The following is a 17,416-nucleotide window of genomic DNA, read 5'->3' as shown; positions in this document are numbered from 1 at the left end:
GAGTGTATTGCAGCTTTAAACAGTCCACAATGCCTTGCGGTGTCCCAGTTCTCCAATGCGATGTATTTACCAGCAGGAGGAATGAAACGGGGGAGAGGAGGAGAGAAGGAGAGGAGGGGAGAGAGAGAGAGGGGAGAGAGAGAGAGGGGAGAGAGAGAGAGGGGCATTTTCCGCAGCTTACTGGTGAGACTGCAAAAGACTAGCACACACACACACACACACAGAGAGAGAGAGAGAGAGAGAGAGAGAGAGAGAGAGGGGAGAACTTTCGGTCGTAGGAACCAAAACGTCATTAACTGTGTTTGAGGAGCCTTTTTATTCTGCTCTTTTGTCCGGAAGCTAAACGAGACTTTTGTCGCAGTTCGCTGGAAGTGATTTCCTGGAGACGCTTTTACCTGTTTGTCCTCCTCTAAACTTCTCTCCGGACAGAGAGTTGATCCTCTATTTCTAAAGGTAAGCAGATCATGATGAACATAGCGGACTGTGATAGCAGGATGTGCTGCAGCTCAGCCTGCTGCTGGTTGTTCTGCTGCTGCTGCTCAGATAACGGAAACAGTTCTGTAGTAGAAGAGTTGGTCTCTACTCTCTCTGAGCTCCTCTACAGACCAGGATCGCCATTTCTCTCCTCCAGCCTCACAGTCCCAGTCCACAGCAGCAGTCTGAAGCAGAGCTGCAGCAGAGTACTGATCAGAGATGCTAATGTGTTGAGTCTTTCAAGGTGTTAAATGCAGAGATATCAAACTAATACTGCTGTTTAATGGGCTCTTTATCTGTTTGTGTGAGGAACAAGATCAATTAAAAGCATGTTTAGGTGTCTTTGACTGATTCACACTTTATTATCTTAGCAGGCCTAGAACATTCACTTAGAAATGTTGCTTTGTCTTTTTCACAGTTGCCTCTCATCAGGTTCAGCATCTTCTGATCTTTCACATCAGTAATCATAACTAGATATTAAAATCACTTCTTCTATCTCCAGTCCCCAGACAGACTTACAAACCACCATCAGGTGTAGCAGAACCAACCTGTGGAGTTGTTGCACTCCAGCCAATGTTTTCATGTCTTCACAGTCTTCTACTTTGTGATCTTAGAGGACTGTTTGAGTCTACAAATAGAATCATGTAATCCAGTGGTCCCTGCTGCATCTGATAATTACACAGAAGACCATGAAGACCAGGCTGCAGAGAACCACCTACAGACTGGGAAAATAAATAAGTTCTGCCACTGTTTGTGTGTGTGGATGTCCTAAAACCATTTCACTTCTATAAATGCTTACATGCCACAGTGTGTGATTCAGCACCAGATGATGTTGTGCAAACCGCTGTAACATGTAAACCTTGGCTTGAGGCCTCTTGTTGCCCCACTGAGCCTCTGGTCCTGGTCCCGGTGCAGGAGCCTGCTGCCTGCCTGCCTGCCCTGCTCTGGCTCTTCAAAGCTGGCTAGTGAGCAGTGAATATGGCAAGGGAACAAAGGCGGCATTATTGCTGGCCGAACGTGCCGTCCAGATGTTCGGGATCCTGCCAGCACTGACCTCCCAAATGGGGGGGGGGGGCCGCTCCAGCGCCTAATAGTTTAATATCAGCCAGGCAGAGAGAGAGAGAGGTCGGCTTGCTCCGGGGCCAGGGGCCACTGGGGAGCTCTCAGGAGCTGAGGGTGTTGCCTGTAGCGTGACTGGCCCAGGGTTTATCCCAAACACACTGATCTTCAGATTGGAAATGAAAAATTGGAGGGTGGAACTAAAATTGTGAGAAAGAGCTGATGTATATTTTGGGGTTACTTTGGTGCTTTAGGTAGTTGGGCTACCACAACACACTGTAACAAGCTTTACACACCTTACACACCAAACAGTGCTGAACAAAATCCATTCCTTTCTGCTAATAAATGTTGCAACTGCCTTTTAGCCTGTGATTAACTGGTGTCACCTTTAATTGCTTATTAATTAACAGTCATCTATATTGCAGGCGTTAGGTCTTGTCAGACTAATGCGACTGAGACACTGAATTAACTGAGAGGAGGCTGATATTGTGCTCAGCAGAGACTTTTAGAAAAGAATAAAAAAGAATAACTTCTATAACTTTGCTACACGTTTTATTTGTTTTTCAGATACGTCAACTTAAAGGATTTAAACTATTCCAAATGATGCAAACACACTCACGTTAGCGGATCTTTTAATGATTATCCAGTTTAAACAGATTGGATACAGTTTTTTGTTGAATTGTCGTTGCATAGCTCTGTGGCCTGTTGCATAGCCATCAAGATCACAGAGCTTTCTTGTCTCTTAGTCACGGCCCGTTGCATTCTCACAGCCCAGGAATGCATGCCCCTGGATGTTATCAGTTTCCACTCTACAGGATCAAGGCCCATCTCTGGCGACAGTCTTTGCCCAGCTCTGTAATGTTACATTTGCAGAGGATGCTGGCATACTGATGATGATGATGAGGAGCTTCTTTATCTGGTTCCCACTGTAAGACCTTTAACTTTAACCACAGGGGTCCTATCATGTTCTACTGTTGCCACCCTCGATGTGTTTAGGCCCAGGGATTATACCGGGCTGTAGCACTTGATGACAATCTGGAGGAACTGAAAGCGAGGAAAGCAATTTCTCCAGTTAGTTCCAACCGATTCTCCACCAGCGCCTCCACAATAAACCAGCGTCTGTCTCTTTGGCGGCTCACCGAGATCTCTTTCACAACAGATCTGTTACCAATTACAGCAACGTATAAATCGTTAGTAATTACATGTTTGCTCTACAGGGAGTGCAATTTTAATTAAAGTTTGGTTAGCAATAGGCAAGGAGGTTTAAGTACTAGAACAGCCTGCTGTCGCTTCAGTCTGCAAGAAGTATCCCATGTCTTTAATTAACAGCAGCGTGGGGGAGTTTTACATGTCACAAACCATCTATAATAAATAGGTTACTAGTCTTAATTAGCCACAAACTTACAATGCCTTAGTGAACAATGGAAGTTGGATAGGAACCAGCATGCAACGGTGTTGATTCGTGGAGGTAGTACTTGGAACGTTGGTGTTTTCCTGTGAGATCATTTTCCTCAACTAGGTTGAGTTGCTGCCCTGCAGGCTTCCTCCTGAGTCCAGCTCAGTCTTGGTTTTGTTTTCATGCGCCCGTGTTGTTTTCCTCTGATAGCCCCTTGTTCAGCAAATTGCCAAACTGCACGATACTCAGGCCACTCTGTGATGCTTGATAGACTGTAAATCTAAAGCTCCTACAGTAGAGACGCCTACAGTATTTCTTACACAGTGCATGCTACAGCAGTGTGTTGGTCGTGATGGAGCACCCACAGGAGCATATGGTAGGTTGTTTACACCAGCAGCCAGTTGAAGCCCCTCTTCCTGCCAGCTCTGTGTGCTCCTGTAGGCCTGGACAATTGTCTCCAGCAGCCGGGGCGGACAGGCTGCTCGGTGCTGCTCACACACACCTCACTGCCCCCGATAGGAATACATCTTGGAGTCAACACTACCGAACCGATACGAGGCCGAAACAAATTGATGTTTAGCTGCAGTTGATCATCTCTCGACTGAGCTTAAATAGAATTCACAGGAATTTAAGCCCCTCGTCCGTCTCGTGAAATGCCCCTCTGGCATAAGATGAGCTGCACAAATCAGGGAGCGGGCATCTCCCCAGGCCGGGGCTTTGACGGGCCAGAGGAATGGAGCATGCAGAGCTCAGGATGGCACTCTGCCCCACACCGCTGTGCCTGTATCGCCAGTCGGGCTTTCTGAGTTAATGTTATTGAATATAAATGTTACGAATCTGGACCAGAGCAAGTGACATTTAGAAATGCCCCGCTGAGTCTTGTTGAGCTTGTGCAAGGAAGAGGCTTTGAATCAGCCAGTTTGTTGGTCTTTACTGCATGAAATGTTTCTGGTATGTTTGAACAGTTGAACAGAATATTTTGACTAATGTTAATGCCGATGCAATATACAGTATTCCATACAGTGGTCCCCTGTAAATCCTTCTGACGCAGGTGTTGTCATACTGTAGGGTTAGGGTAGTATTTTTTAGGCACTTCCCCCTCCAGCGTATCCAAACCTTCTCCCTGGCTGATCCTCTATGCCTGCTTTGCATCAAGACCCACTCATTCACTCCTCCATTACTGTTTCCACATCCCTCTGCAAAAAAAAGGGGTTAAGCAAAAATGGTGACAGTGTTTTGGGTCAACTGCAGAAAACTCTCGCAGTGTGTGAACTACTTTCCTGTTCCTTCTCCATCCTTCAGCCCTTTAATGCCATTTAAGGTCAGTCTGAATGAAGGACAAAAGCACTTTCCAACAGCTGTGAATACGCCAAGAATAGAGTGATAAGAGTCCAGGCCTCAGAGACAAAAGGTGACACTCCCGTACGTACAAGTGCACAGACTGAATGTCTTGGATTAATACAAACGCACGATTGGATCTGAGTCCCTAAATGTCTTTAGAACTACCTGAGTGTCGACTTAATCCGTTAATTTAAAAACATTTTAATACTCTATAATCCTATCATATCATCTCGTCATTTAACAAAGCAAAAGTGCCAAAACATTTGCTATTTTCACTTTCTTAAATGTTTCCTCCTCTGTTATATGTAATGCTTTGGGTTTTGGTCAGGCAAAACGAGCAATTTGGCGATGTCACCTTGGGAACTTATAATGGGAAATGTTTGACCTTTTTATAAAGTAAACAATTAAAGCTGACGTAGGCGAGATTGAAGCAAATATGATTTAAAAAAGTTATGTTATAAAAACAGTTGCTATATCGTGACAGTAGTGCATGAAACGGTGACCGGTGTCCTCCGGTGTCCTCCAGTGTCCTCCGGTGCTCCTAACGGCATCTGCAAGATTTCACAGACCGGAGGAAAACAAGCAGTAAGAGCTGATCTGAGGTCTGCTGTCCAGCTGATGTCTATGAGAGCCGGCTGTCAATCACTCTGAACTCCGACCCAACGGTGTGAAACTAGGCAGCGCTGATCAAATATGAATCAATATTATGTTACGTTAATGCCTATTTCTCTCCTCACGTGTTCATAATCATCTTGTAAGGCACGGTCTAGCTGTAAGGTGAGAAGTTTGTGACTCCGCCGCCATTGTGAAAACTGGTGAAGGAACGCCAAGTTCCGGTCACATGACCGGAGCGCAGCCAATAGTAACGCTCTCTCTCTGAAATTACCTGTGATTGGTCAAAGTCTCCCGTCACGGGCTAGATGTTCTAAAGTCTGTAAACAGAGCCATGAGGAGGAGCGAAGTCTAGTTTTCTCTCAGAACACTTGAATCACAATATGCTGAAAGGTTATTATGGGATTTATGCCCAATGATGCCAAAAATATACTGCCTACTGCAGCTTTAATCTGTTAATTTAAAAACAATTTTAATACTCTATTAATCCTATTTATGATTGTAGTCATTTTAACAAAGCAAAAGTGCCAAACATTTGCCTATTTTCGCTTTCTCAAAGGTTTCCTCTCTGTTATATGTAACCGCTTTGGGGTTTGGTCAAGCAAAACAAGCAATTTGGCGATGTCACCTTGGGAACTAGTAATGGGAAATGTTTGACCTTTTTATAAAGTAAACAATGAATCAATCAACTGGAAAAAAAACACTACAATAATCAATAATGAAAATAATCATTAGTTGGCAGCTCCATCTCAAATGTTACCTTCTCAGCACTTCCTAATGTCTTTACCATGTTTAGAGAAGGTGTGGTGGTGTGTAGGACAGGCTGGTGTGGATGACTTTGTGAACGTGGTTAGGAGCTGCGTGGGCTCGGGGGGGGGGGGAGGTGTAATTGTTGGGGGACGGCGAACAAAAGGACCTTTTGACTCGCTAGTGTAGGTGCAGTGAAGGTAGATCCACGGAGAGCGATACAGATCTCGGGAGATGCCATTCATTCTTGTCCCGGCAAACTGTCCTTGAAGAACGTTTTGAAGGATCCCCCCCCTCCCTCCCCCGATGGGTATTTCATCTACTGTGTTATGTCTACTATTTATCAAACACATTTTTTAACATATGAATCTTTAAAAATGCATCAGCTATCAGTCCAGTCCTGTTCTAATGACTCGGTGTGGGAATAAAGGACATAACTATATTACTATGTGTTACAGAACGGTTGAAACATTAAAACTAAACCCTGCTCTCCTCCCTCGTGTTCTGATTCATCTGCCTCTCCCTTTTCCTCTTTAATTACATTTTCATGCCTTCTCAGTGTTTCATTCTCTGTCTCTGTCCTCTCCGTGTCTCTGAGTCAGTCTTCCTGCTCCGTCTTCGCTGTAATTCTCTCGTACAAAAGCAGGAACTGGCCTTGGGAATGTCTGCTGGCAGACTCTTCCTGCCACCCCCCAACAGATAATGTACCTATTCATAGAGAAGAACTAAACAACAGCGTTCTGGCCAGCTGGTCCCGGCACGCCTGGCTCTACGGGTCCATTCTCAACGGACTAGATATCTTCTGCTTATTTGACTTCTTGTGTTAGCACAGGTAAACCGTTAGCATATCTGTGTCTGTTAAGACTTCTCCTTTAAGGCGTCTGAATATTAGAACTGTGACCTTGGAGCACATCCTGACTAACCGCTTCCGGTTTTCCCCTGGCCTGTGTTTCCTCCCCTCAGTGAAGCAGCCAGAGGGGCTTCAGCTGCCCGGCACCACTGGGCCTTCAAATAATGTCGAGGACAACACACCACGACCGGCCTCATCGCTTCTGACACCAACATGGAGCTCAGGTCTGGGTGGATGGAGTATCAGAGGGTCGTCTGCGGGGTCACCGAGGCGACCACCTGCCAAGAAGTGGTGATCGCTCTGGCACAGGCCATAGGTAGATACTTTCTACTGTAAAACAACACACAAGCACACATGAGATACAGGCAGAACTTTTTGCTGAGTTGTATTTTTGACGTCCTCATGGATTCAGTTATTATGAATTGGGCTGTGTCCATTAAAGGGACTGTTTGTAAGAATCAGAAATGTCTTGTTAACAGCTTCACCTGTGGCCGTTAAGTCAACTAAAGTCAGCGTCCTGTTGCTGGCGCTTGTGCTCGCTCTACATAAACATGAAGGAGCATCGCTCAACACAGTGAGGAGACACACGTCAGCTAAAGCACAATATCACTCTATATTTCAGCTGCTTGGCAGTAATGTTAGCTGACCAGACCAAGGGTCTCTCCATGAATCAATGCTGATCCTAGTGTTGGCTTTTCCCGCCTCAGCCTCCCGACCGCGGCCGGAGGGAACGGGGGAGACGCCGGAGTTTTGGTCGGAGACGATAACGTTTCTCTCTGCGGAGCCCCGTCACTTCACAAGACACGGGAAACCCTCTGTTGGTCTGGAGGAGCTGCAGCAGTTTATTTCTGCACAAACGTCCACTGAACATTCACTAGATATTCTCAGAGCTAAACTAACTCTTCTGCAGTGTGGAGTGAGCAGCATGCACGTGAGAGGTGGAGAGAGAGAGAAGGAGCGCGGTGTGTGAGTGAAGGCAGCAGAGGAGCAGAAGGAGCAGAGTACAGCAGAGACTCCGTCCTGGAGACCAAAGTACGGTCTCCCCCGCGTCCTCACGACGCGGCCAACACTGTTTAACAGACGGGCTTCACTAGATACAACCAAGAGGTTTTGGTGGGCTGATATTTTGTAGTCTGATCCCGGCATAAGAGGCTGAGTACTAGGCTCTGTACTGTGATGCATTAAACAAATCCATACTTTGTCTAGATGCGTGTTATGCTGTTTATTAAATTAAAGGAATCACAACAATAAACTGTACTAATAACTAATAACTAAGGTAGGTGACGGTCAACAGAAAATGTGGGAGCCTTGCTCACTCTCTTTGTTCTAATTCTGCAGGTCCCAGCGGAACAGGTAGATAAAGTGAAAACCAATAACCATAATGACCAAAACAAAGTATATGTGCAGCCTAAACACGTAATGACAGCTAAATCCACGGTTGGCTCTGGACAGCACCTCACACATTTGATAGAAAAGTGGTCCAGACAATCCGGCTGTCATGCATACTGTAAACCAGCGCGGAGCTCTAACCCTCTGTGTGTTAGTTACTGGTTGATCTGACTGGATAATCGTCCATGTTTGCTATTGTCGACAAGAGTGACAAAGTGCTAATCTCTCTCCCATGTCACAGTAATACTTCAAGCTCTTTGTTAGTTAACATCACTTTCATTGTATTCTGGGTTAACCCTTTAACAGTTTTTCTTCACACTTCAACACAATTGGAAGTTGCCAAAAGCAGTCGAAGCCTTTTCATCAGGGGTATTGTTTCCGTATCCATCAACCCACCGCTGTAATCTGAGTAGAAAACTCTCAAAACATTGCCTTTTGTTAACTTGAAAAGAAGTCCTTCTGAAGTAAACAAGTATTTGAGTCTCCTGCCTACTGTTAAGCTCCTGCTGGGATACAGTGGGTAATAGTCAGAGAGGCTTTATTGGTACTTTCGTGGAATCTAAGCACCCCCCCACTTTCCCATATGGCTCCTCCAGGACATGGGGGGCACTTGAGCAGACTGTATTGACATCACTTCCCACAAAGCGCAGGGTAGGACGAGGGAAAGTCTGACTCATCCCTCCGTCTCCTGCCAAACTGAGAAAGCAGCACTTCGGAGCCCCCTCCTCTGCCGCCTTTTTTTTTTGCTATTAAAAACATATAGACCATGTTAAGTGATCAGACATCAATATTGATTTAGTAACTTTGGCATTTTACAAGTGTTTCTGTTTACACACTACTATAAGTAGTTGTGTCTAGGTTTTCTCCTGAACAGCATTAAGCAATTTATTTCTTATAAACATTGAATCATGTGTAACGTGAACGGGTTGCTCGCAGTGATGAATCACTCAGAAACACCCAACGCTGCAGCTTTTCCTCTTTTAGCCTCTTTTAGCCGATCGCTCTGATTTCCAGCCTTCGTTTTTGCTGTATGGTTCAGACTTAAGCCTCTCATCTCACTTATTAAAGGGAGCTCTATGTAAGATCAGAAATGTCTTGTTAACAGCGACACTTGTGTCGTTAAGTCATTGAAAGTCAGCGTCCTGTTGCTGGCGCTTGTGCTCGCCTACATAGGACATGAAGGAGCATCACTCAACAGAGTGAGGAGACACACGTCAGCTAAAAGCACAATAGCACTCTATATTTCAGCTGCTTGGCAGTAAATGTAGCTGACCAGACGAAAGGTCTCCTCCATGAATCACAATGCTGATCCTAGTGTTGGCTTTTCCCGCCTCAGCCTCCCGACCGCGGCCGGAGGGAACGGGGGAGACGCCGGAGTTTTGGTCGTAGACGATAACGTTTCTCTCTGCGGAGCCCCGTCACTTCACAAGACACGGGAAACCTCGGTTGGTCTGGAGGAGCTGCAGCAGTTATTTCTGCACAAACGTCCACTGGACATTCACTAGATATTCTCAGAGCTAAACTAACTCTTCTGCAGTGTGGCGTGAGCAGCATGCACGTGAGAGTAGAGCGAAAGATGTGAGAACGAGCGTGTGTGTGAGTGAGGCAGGCAGCAGAGGAGGACTCCGGTCCTGGAGACCAAAGCTACGGTCCTCCCCGCGTTCCTCCGACCGCGGCCAACACTGTTTAACAGGACGGGCTTCACCAGATACAACCAAGGAGGTTTTTGGTGCTTCACTGTAGTTTGTGTTGGAGTCTGAGTCTGAACAACGGAAAACACACGCGAGCGCGCATAGGACACCGACCAGCAATGGATTTATACGTGGAAGAAGTTACAATACCACGGTCCATGTAAGTCACTGTGTGTCGTTTTCAGAAACACTCTGATTATTAGGTGGCCAGAAACATGACTCCAACGGGATGATAATGTTGATGTGTAGATGTGCAACAAGTGTTTGCTAACACACCTCAACAGTTCGTATAAGATGACAGGATATCATGGTTGTGTTTCTGTCAGTTTGTTTTTAAATCTTTAGTGGTCAGAATTGCTTAAAGCAGTTTTAAATACATCCTTGCAATTTGTCGTAACCATCTACCAGCTTAGAATCTATTCAGTTTATGTGTTATTGAAGGTGTTGGGTTGTTCTTCTGTGTTTTTTACAGGTCGCACTGGGAGATACACTCTGGTAGAAAAATGGCGGGACACCGGCGCCACCTAGCCCCTCATGAGAGCCCCGTGGCTTCTCTGAACACCTTGGGGTCAGTATGCTGGTGACGTCCAGCTAATCCTGCATCGCACGGGCCCCTCCCTGACTGAACGACCCCCCATCAGAAGGACCCCCTCTCAGGGGGCCTGAACGCGGGGCTGCATCGGCAGAGCCCCCTCCCCTCGCCAAGCTCCGTCATCCCAACGATCGCCTCCCTCCGCCGCGCTGAACCGCGCCGCAAGTCTCTGACGTTCACCGGTGCACCCAGAGGCCTCAGGGAGATACTGAGCGGAGGCCGAGTCGGCGAGGCTGAGCCTAAACGAAGACTCCTCCTGGGAAACGGCGGGAATCACCACCATGTCGGAGGACCGGCCATCGGGACGGCATCGCCCGGCCTGTGGGCCTGTCGCATGGAAGATCTGGTCAGACTGGTCGGTATACAGAGAGAGACTCTCAACGTGCTGGAGAAAAAGCTGGAGGCCTACGAGGCTGAGCTCCAGGCCTGGGCCGAAGGCCGAGGGGGGCGAGGTGGAGGGTGCATCGGTGACCCGGGTGGAGGAGGAGGAGGGCTGATAGAGGAGATCCTGAGGCTGGAGAAGCATCTGAGGAAGAACGACGTGGAGATGGAGGAGGAGGAGTTTTGGGCCACTGAGCTGCAGATTGAGCTAGAGAGTGAGAGGCAGCTGGAGGAAAGACTGCAGGAGCTCAGAGGACGCCTGCAGGGCTGTGAAGTGGAGATGGAAGAAAAGCTGGCAATGGTACAGGTGTGCTATGTTTGGGAGATTTTCGGGATATTGAATTGAAAAAATGTGTATTTTAGTAGCAGCTTCTGGGGAAAGACAGAATCAAAGAATCAAAGAATATCAATCCGCTAGTCGGTTCCTAGTCATCATAGTTGTTCATCTAGTACCGATCATTCTAGTGATGTTGGTATATAGTAGTATGTGCTATAGTCTGTTTGTCTCTTTGCCCCATCAGGGTGTCGAGGCAGGTCTGGAAGAGGAGCGGCTGCAGAGGGAGCGGCAGGAGACCCAGTGGGTCAGTGAGGCCGAGGCTCGGTCTCAGGTGCTCCGGGTCAAAGCAGAGCTGAAAGCCCACGAGAGACAGGCTGTCCAGCTGGAGAGCAGCTGCAGAGCTGTGGACAGGTCACTTGGACAAAGCAGCAAGAAACTGCAGGTGAGACATACGCCTGCATCCGAGTACTTCCTTTTCATTGCTATGAGTTTTTTAGTTTTCTTTAACAGAATATCCGTGCAGGGTGATGTAGTGATGAGGGAGACCATCCATCAGTGAGAACGCATTCAAGCATCTGTCAACCTGAATCGTCCCTCGCCATCATGCTGAATCCCTGACAGCTTTTTTGTTGATGTTTTTTACACTTCAAAGTGTGTTTACAGGTCTCGGGGAGTATAATAAAAGTTATATATAGCCTTCTGAGGCTACAGAGAGAGCTGTGGGACATCTGATAAACTGACAGTGAATCCCTCTCATGTCAGTTTAACTGAGACAAAGGACTTTAAGATTTAAAGGAATATTGCTCATGTTTGGACATCAAAATACTAAAACAGAAGTCTCATACGCTGTTAATGCTCTCGTGTTTCCTCAAGAGTCACTCTTCTCATGCTGTGTCTTTTGAAGGACATGCAGCACGAGCTGGAACAGCTGACCAAGGAGCTGAGGCAGGTTAACCTGCAGCAGTTCATCAAGCAGACCGGCACCAAGGTCACCGTGCTGCCGGCTGAACCCAGCGACGATGACAGTACCTCCAGCAGTCACAGTATAGGTAATAGCATCTTCTTATCAACATTATATGGCTGGATGTCTGTTCTCTAGAGTAGAATATCCTTTTGGAGTTAAAGATTTAACTCATGCTTCAGGACATGCTTCACATACAAGAGTACATTCACATATAGTGTTATGGATATTCAAATATTCAAATAAGCTTTATCGGCATGAATGTTCAGGTTACATTACTGCGTTATGTATATATATATATATATATATGGTCTTAAAGCTTCTCTATACAGAATTCAGAGCATATCTGTTGCCTCCACACGGCTCTCAACATGGCGAAAAGTGAGCCGTCGGCTCGCAGCTAACAGTGCTAACGGTGCTAACGGTGCTAACGGTGCTAACGGTGCTAACGGCGCTAACAGTGCAAACAACGGCAACGGGGCTGACGGAGCTAACAGTGTTAACCTGGGGGGGGGGACCGGAGGGTAGGTGCTACGCTTCCGTGATGCACCATATGAGCACCATATGAGCACCGTATGAGCACCGTATGAGCGCACCATGGCACGCATGGCCGACCTGGCACCGAGAAGCTCTGATTACAACACACACAGAGGGAGAGAGATTTCATTCTCTGCTCAGGTAGACATTACTCCTCTAATAGTTGCTTGCTGCGATATGAATGCTCTGGATATGGAATTTTGCACCTTTTTAAAGGAAAAATGTGCCACCTTTTCTGTGGATGCTCAGTCAGTTCTGATGGTAAATGAAGAAATAAATTCCCGTTGGAGTGCTATACTGACCGAGAGAGCTGATCTCTCCTGCTGCGGAGCCATGCCGGCTGAGCCTACACCACGAGCGGCGAGGTTTGCTACATTACTCAAGCTCTCTTTTGGCAACATGGTGGTGCGTCCAAACGCAGCGGCTTTGCTCTCCCCATTCTATTGTTGTTATTATAATCATTGTCTTTTATATTGTTTTAGATTGTCTACTTACTTTACTGCCCTTTAAGACAGTTTGCAGATACGACATGACACTGGTCACAAACCTTCTAGCTGTCGCTTGTACAGTACCCTATATTCATATTTACAGACGTCTTTTAATGCATCGGTTAAGTGACAGGGAGTTGCAAACTCTATTTTGTTGTACCTGTACAATGACAATAAAGGAAATCTAATCTAATCTTTTGGTAAATAAACAAAATGAACTCAAGAAAATGTCACTAAAGGAAATATTGAACAGATTTTGCAGCTCCCAGAGACACAGTGAACATTGACTGAACAAGAACTGCAGGTGTTTTTCACACTATATCCTCTAACTCAGATTGATAAAGATGAGGTGGAAAATCTGCAAATCTTCCCTTTAAATGACGAGCAGGAAACTGACCTCGTAGATCCAGTGTAATGTAATGTAGTCTGTGACATACGGGTCAGTTAAGTCTAACTGATCTGAACTGGTCCGACCCGAGGAGGGAATTCCAGTGTAATTGTATGCCAAAGTGCACGCTGTCTGAGGATAAATGCTGCTATTTGGTTGCCATTCACACAGGCCACGCGTGACTTATTGTTATTAAAGTGCATGAAGTGCAGCTTGTCTTTGAGTTGCATTAATACTCATTCTGTTCCATCAAGCCACTTTTTTATTTTCCTACCTCATTTCATGACAGCCTGCTGAGAGAAAATGACTCATCTTAGTGTTCAAGTGTGAGTGTGTGTGTGAGTGTGTGCATGTGAGAGAGATTGTAATGGAGAAAATGGGGAGGGGGGGTAGCGGAGAGAGCAGTATTAGTTTTTACCCACTTCAGTGGCAATTATAGTCTCCATGCCAACAGCTGCCTGGATACCGGCAGACCTGGCGTCATTCATTCACCCCTTTATCCCTCTATCACGCTGTCACTCTATCACATGCTCAGCACTTTCTGTGACGGGCTCGTTGGACCGAAGCTCTGTCATCCTACAGGAGACGAGCAGAGAGCTGACACAGAAACTAAGAGCTCTGAATAACGGGAGAGCCGTCACAATGCCACGAAGGCCGTCCACAGCTGCTTATTAAAAGCTCTACACTACCAACAACGTAATTAGTGACAAATAGTAATTAAGATTGACTTTTCAGGAGCAAGTTGGAGATGAGACTAGAGCAGTGCATTATGGGTTGTAACCAGGGACGTACAGTAACCACCAGTTTGGAAAATTAAGCTTGGAAGCAAAGAGCTGGCAAGCAAAAACAACATTTATAGGCATAAAGCCGAAATGTACAAACTTATAAAAATAAGCCTGCAAGCACAGAAATGAATATATAAATGCAAATGTACAAACATAAACATTAAACCTCCCACCGCGCCTATGAATAATTTAGTATTCCACATGCCCTCTGCCTTAAAAACTCATGTTAATGATGTGTGTAAATGCTGCATATTGGATTTCATGTTGCACTTGAATTTGAGAAAACAATAAAAGTTCAATGTAGTCTACCCCTGAATGAAGTGCATGGCTGTGTGTGAAACATGGAGAAACAAGTGGTCGCAGTAACATTAACAGTTTACACCGACAACACAATCTGAACTGGAATATCTCCCCTCTCCACAGAGCCCAGATATTGTTCTGATTGTATGATATGTACTTCATCACTGCGTCGCTGCTTCGCTCAGAGCAGTAGAGGTCTCTTTATTCAAATTAACCGTGATGGATTTCAATTATAAAAAGTAATGAACTGAGTGTTCGTGTCCTTCTAGTAACCTTCCAGTTCACGTGTGTCACATCAGCAGCTCCTTTTTGTGTAAAATAAATCCACTGCATGGGGCTGATTCTCTGCACGGCTCGGTACCGCTCCCTGGTGGTGTCTCAGCAGAGCTACCATGTAGCATCCACTGGGCTTTGTTGTTGTTGTTGTTTTATTGATATTTATTATGAATTGATTGGTTCTGGGTTCATTCATGAATATGTACTGGAGATGACACGATGTGTTTCACTTCTAGAAACATATATCTCTCACCTTAAGTGACTTTCTTGAAGTTAGGATTCCACTTTCGCCTACTTTGCTTCTCTTAACTGATGACTCCTCTCTGAATTTGTCTTTGCAACAGAAACGCATTTTATGGGCTGGTCTCACTGCAGCCAAGAAAATGTTGGCCTTAAGATGGCAACCAGCACACATTCTTTGACTAGACAACAGTGGGCTAACTCGTCATCAGAAATGATCTCGATGGGGGGGTCCGTGGCCCGAATGCACGGGGCCAGCTGTAAGACCCTCAGAGCGGGGGATGGGATGCGGCTTACAATTTAGTTAAAGATAAGACATAGCGTGACCGACATTGATTTAAGAGTTGGGGGGCGACATATTCGTTTGCATTAGACCTGGAATGATAGTATTGTATATGTACCTGTGTATGGGGGGAGGGGACATGTAAAGGGGTCAAATCAATGATGTGTAACAGATGTTCTCTATACCTTCTCAATAAGAAAGAATTGATCACAAAAAGATATTTACTATGAATTTAAATTACATTTTGAACAATGATACAATCTGACAAACTATTTTCAGCACCAAACTTTTGAAATAGACGTTTAAGTTCGGTTATGTTTCTAATTTCCTCTCTTTAATGTGTTTTAAATTCTCAGATTTAGTTCCCCTGTCTGGCTCCCTGAAGCGTCCCGTGTCGTCGCACCCGCTGTCCGGCCACCTGCGGGTGCTCCACAGCCCTCTCACTTCTGGCCTGAACCCAGAGGGGATCTACGTGTGAGACGGCTCTGCTCGGAGGGAACGTGTCATGTCTCCCTTCCAGAGCACCACTTCACTCCAGAACACACTTGTAAGTGGATATCTTTGTACGGGATACCTCAGTAGCACACTACTACTATGCACTGTTGTCTCAGTTACCTGAAGGCAGCCTCGAGTGTGAAGACTGAAATAGTGAAATAGCAACAATGTTGATGTTGAAATGGAAGAGGTGGAAAGAGGAGCAGCAGCATCTGAACATATTAAGACTTTCCCAACATCAGGCTGTTGTGGACTTCCTTTATAAACATATCCACTTCGTGTACTTTTACTCTCACTTTAGTACCTGCTGAATGATTTGTATTGTTTTCTCACTAGCATCATGATTGAAAACTCTTGCCTTTTTCAACAGCATTCTTGAGAATCTTGGAATGTGAATTTATGACCTATATCTCTAAAATCCTATGTATTTTCTGCAGTGAATGTGTTCAGCGTAATGACTGGTTCTTAAATAAGTAATGAAGGATCCACTCATATCTATAGTAAACCTGTCTACAATCTATCTATAGTTTTTGCATATCAGAATTGACTCCCGTAGCTCTGACTGTCTGTTCATGTTTAAACTATGCACAAATGGTTAATAGTTTTGTTACTGAAGAATGTTGCTGTCTGTATGCACCAAAATTATGGCTTACTGTAAATATGTTTTCTTACTTTTCAGCTTTATTTAGTGAATTATTATATTTTATTACAAAGCGGGTGCGTTCACAGTTACAGAAATGCAGTGCCCTCATTCCCGCAGTAATATCTGCATAATGAAACAGTGTTAACTAAACTACCCTCTTAAGCTGATTGTTGTTGGTAAGACGACTACACCGTATATTTTTGCCAAATGTATTATGCTTGGTTTTCCCGTAAGGATTGTTGGTGGCCAAAGATTAGTAGGTCTTGTTGCATGATTGTGTTGTTAATATAGCCATATGTGGATGTGCAGAGCACCCACAGTGCAGTAAAACACTTAGTGCAGGGGTCAGCAAACCTTTACTATCTAAAACAAATCTGTCTGGAGCCGCAAAACATTTGATCATTGTGATGAAGGTAACACAGTTTATAGTCTAAGTATATAGTATATAAGTCTAATGCAGTGAGGGCCAAAGTGCAAATGTACTACGGAGTATCAGGGCCACATTGAGGGAAAAAACATCTGATATTTACAGAATAAAGTCAGAATATTACGAGAAAAAAAGGCGTAATATAACGAGAATAAAGTCATAACTTTACGAGAAAAAGTTGTATTTAACGGGAATAAAGTCATATTACGAGAAAAAAGTCGTAATGTTCCGAAAATAAAGTCATAACTTTACAAGAAAAAAAGAAAACAACGCATAAAATTACTACTTTATAATATTATGACTTTATTCTCTAAATCTCAGATTTATTTTTTTCCTCAGTGTGGCCCTAATACTCCGTCGTAGCATCGTACCGTCGTACCATAGACCTACAACAATGATAAATAAAAATGGAAGTGGAAACAAAAAACAGTTATTCATTTCCATTTTTATAAATCCACAGGGAGCCTCTAGAGAGGAACTGAAGAGACGCAGGTTGCTGACCTCTGACTTAGTTTAAATCTAAAAACGGTGGCATGTAATAATACAACGGATAGCTGCAGCTACAGTGTATGTGAGAGTGTGTGTGAGTGATAAGAGATGTATAGTATGTGTGTGTTTAGAGTCTGAATAGCCAAGGTATGAAGCCCCTCTTAGGTTGTAGTTCAGCTGCTAATCACATCAAAGTGCCTTATATTCATCCCACAGTTGGTGTAATCAAATAAAGTAGAGTAAAGCTTTAGTAGAGACGTCGAAGCAACGATCGTAGTCAGTTTAGATCAGATGT

The 17,416-nt window shown here is 45.0% G+C and overlaps 1 protein-coding gene across 1 annotated transcript; it reads left to right on the top strand.

Annotated features, from left to right (window-relative positions):
• The first annotated feature begins 132 nt into the window (after positions 1-132).
• On the top strand, positions 133-16,667 carry LOC119487417 (ras association domain-containing protein 8). Its single transcript, XM_037768287.1, is given in 10 exon segments — positions 133-183; positions 6,593-6,795; positions 10,032-10,073; positions 10,076-10,119; positions 10,121-10,192; positions 10,194-10,286; positions 10,288-10,839; positions 11,054-11,251; positions 11,714-11,858; positions 15,424-16,667. Coding segments are annotated over 9 exon segments (1,371 nt in total). The 5' UTR covers positions 133-183; positions 6,593-6,692; the 3' UTR covers positions 15,546-16,667.
• The last annotated feature ends 749 nt before the right edge of the window (positions 16,668-17,416 follow it).

The sequence above is a fragment of the Sebastes umbrosus genome, chromosome 4 (genome assembly GCF_015220745.1).
Source record: "Sebastes umbrosus isolate fSebUmb1 chromosome 4, fSebUmb1.pri, whole genome shotgun sequence".
Lineage (NCBI taxonomy): Eukaryota > Metazoa > Chordata > Actinopteri > Perciformes > Sebastidae > Sebastes > Sebastes umbrosus.
Note: the sequence above shows the minus strand (reverse complement) of the source record. Positions and strands in the feature narration are given on the sequence as shown.